Raw genomic sequence first — 1,108 nt, 5'->3', positions numbered from 1 at the left:
TAGTTTAACCTCTCACCAAGTGTGAATAAGGACTCTCCCTTTTTCATACCAGTACCAGTCTATTAAAATTCATTTTCGATGGCCAACTCTGTGAATTGGCCATGTCTGTCTTCAAGCAAACAGTCGTGTTCCGTTAGCTTGGTCTTATGTAAAGTGTTTGACAAAACTGGGGATCAGATGGAAAGAGCATGATATGCCATCATATTAAAAGGGAGAACGTATATAAAATATACAAAAGTCATGTTACCTTAGCAACCTTAGAAGCATATCTGGATTTCAGAAGGAGTAAGTGTAATGGTTTACAGCAGTGTGCATCTGAAACAATTCCAAAGTTTCATCAATCAAAGTTTAAAATGAAGAAAACTGACTGACAATAAATTTAAGGAGAGTATTACAGGAATTGCTCAAATCATTTTCTACAGTTTTTGCTACAGAAGTTATATAAACAGCTTCCGTGAGGTTACAGAAGTGGATATTAACATTTTTCTTCTCTTTTTTTGTAAGTACAAGCTCATGATTTTATTGTCTTCATAACAAGATCAGCTTAGAACTGGATCACCTGGCCCTTCCTCTACTTATAGCCTCCCAGTTCAAAGTGCTTGCATCTCTTAATAGCCAGCATTTTCTTAGATCTGCAGTTGGGCTCAACACACTCAAGTCTCAGCACAATCTTCTTTTTAGTTTTAGCCTTTTCGCAGAAAATAGGCTTAGTCTGCCGACCATAGCCACTCTGTTTCCTGTCATAGCGCCACTTTCCCTGGACATACAAAGAATCCTTGTCCTTCTTGTCCTGTGTCACTTTGTGGAGTCGGTGCTTGCCACATTTCTTGCAGAACGTCTGACGGGTCTTAGGAACATTCACCATGTTGGCAGGAGCAATATCAGCACAGAAAGAAAGAGACAAGGCCAGCCGACATTAACATTTTTCATTCAACAAATGAGTTCTTGATAAAAGACAATCATTTGCCTGGCATGAAGGGAAAAAAAAAATGATCATCAAAACTAGGCGTGCTCCATGCCCTATCTTACTATGGTGGAAAAACCTAGTCATTAATTAATCCTCCTGATAAGTTCAGAACACAGGAAACACTTGAATCTCTGATTTAAA

General features: G+C 38.5%; 1 protein-coding gene across 1 annotated transcript; it reads right to left on the bottom strand.

The window, feature by feature from the left end:
• Positions 1 to 571: 571 nt before the first annotated feature.
• LOC131925743 (large ribosomal subunit protein eL42-like) lies at positions 572 to 865 on the bottom strand. Its single transcript, XM_059281096.1, has one exon. It carries the CDS (start codon positions 863 to 865, stop codon positions 572 to 574), a length of 294 nt encoding a protein of 97 aa, XP_059137079.1.
• Between the last annotated feature and the right edge of the window lie 243 nt (positions 866 to 1,108).

This window comes from Peromyscus eremicus, chromosome 15, assembly GCF_949786415.1.
Source record: "Peromyscus eremicus chromosome 15, PerEre_H2_v1, whole genome shotgun sequence".
Taxonomy (NCBI): Eukaryota; Metazoa; Chordata; class Mammalia; order Rodentia; family Cricetidae; genus Peromyscus; species Peromyscus eremicus.
This window is presented reverse-complemented; position numbering and strand designations above follow the sequence as displayed.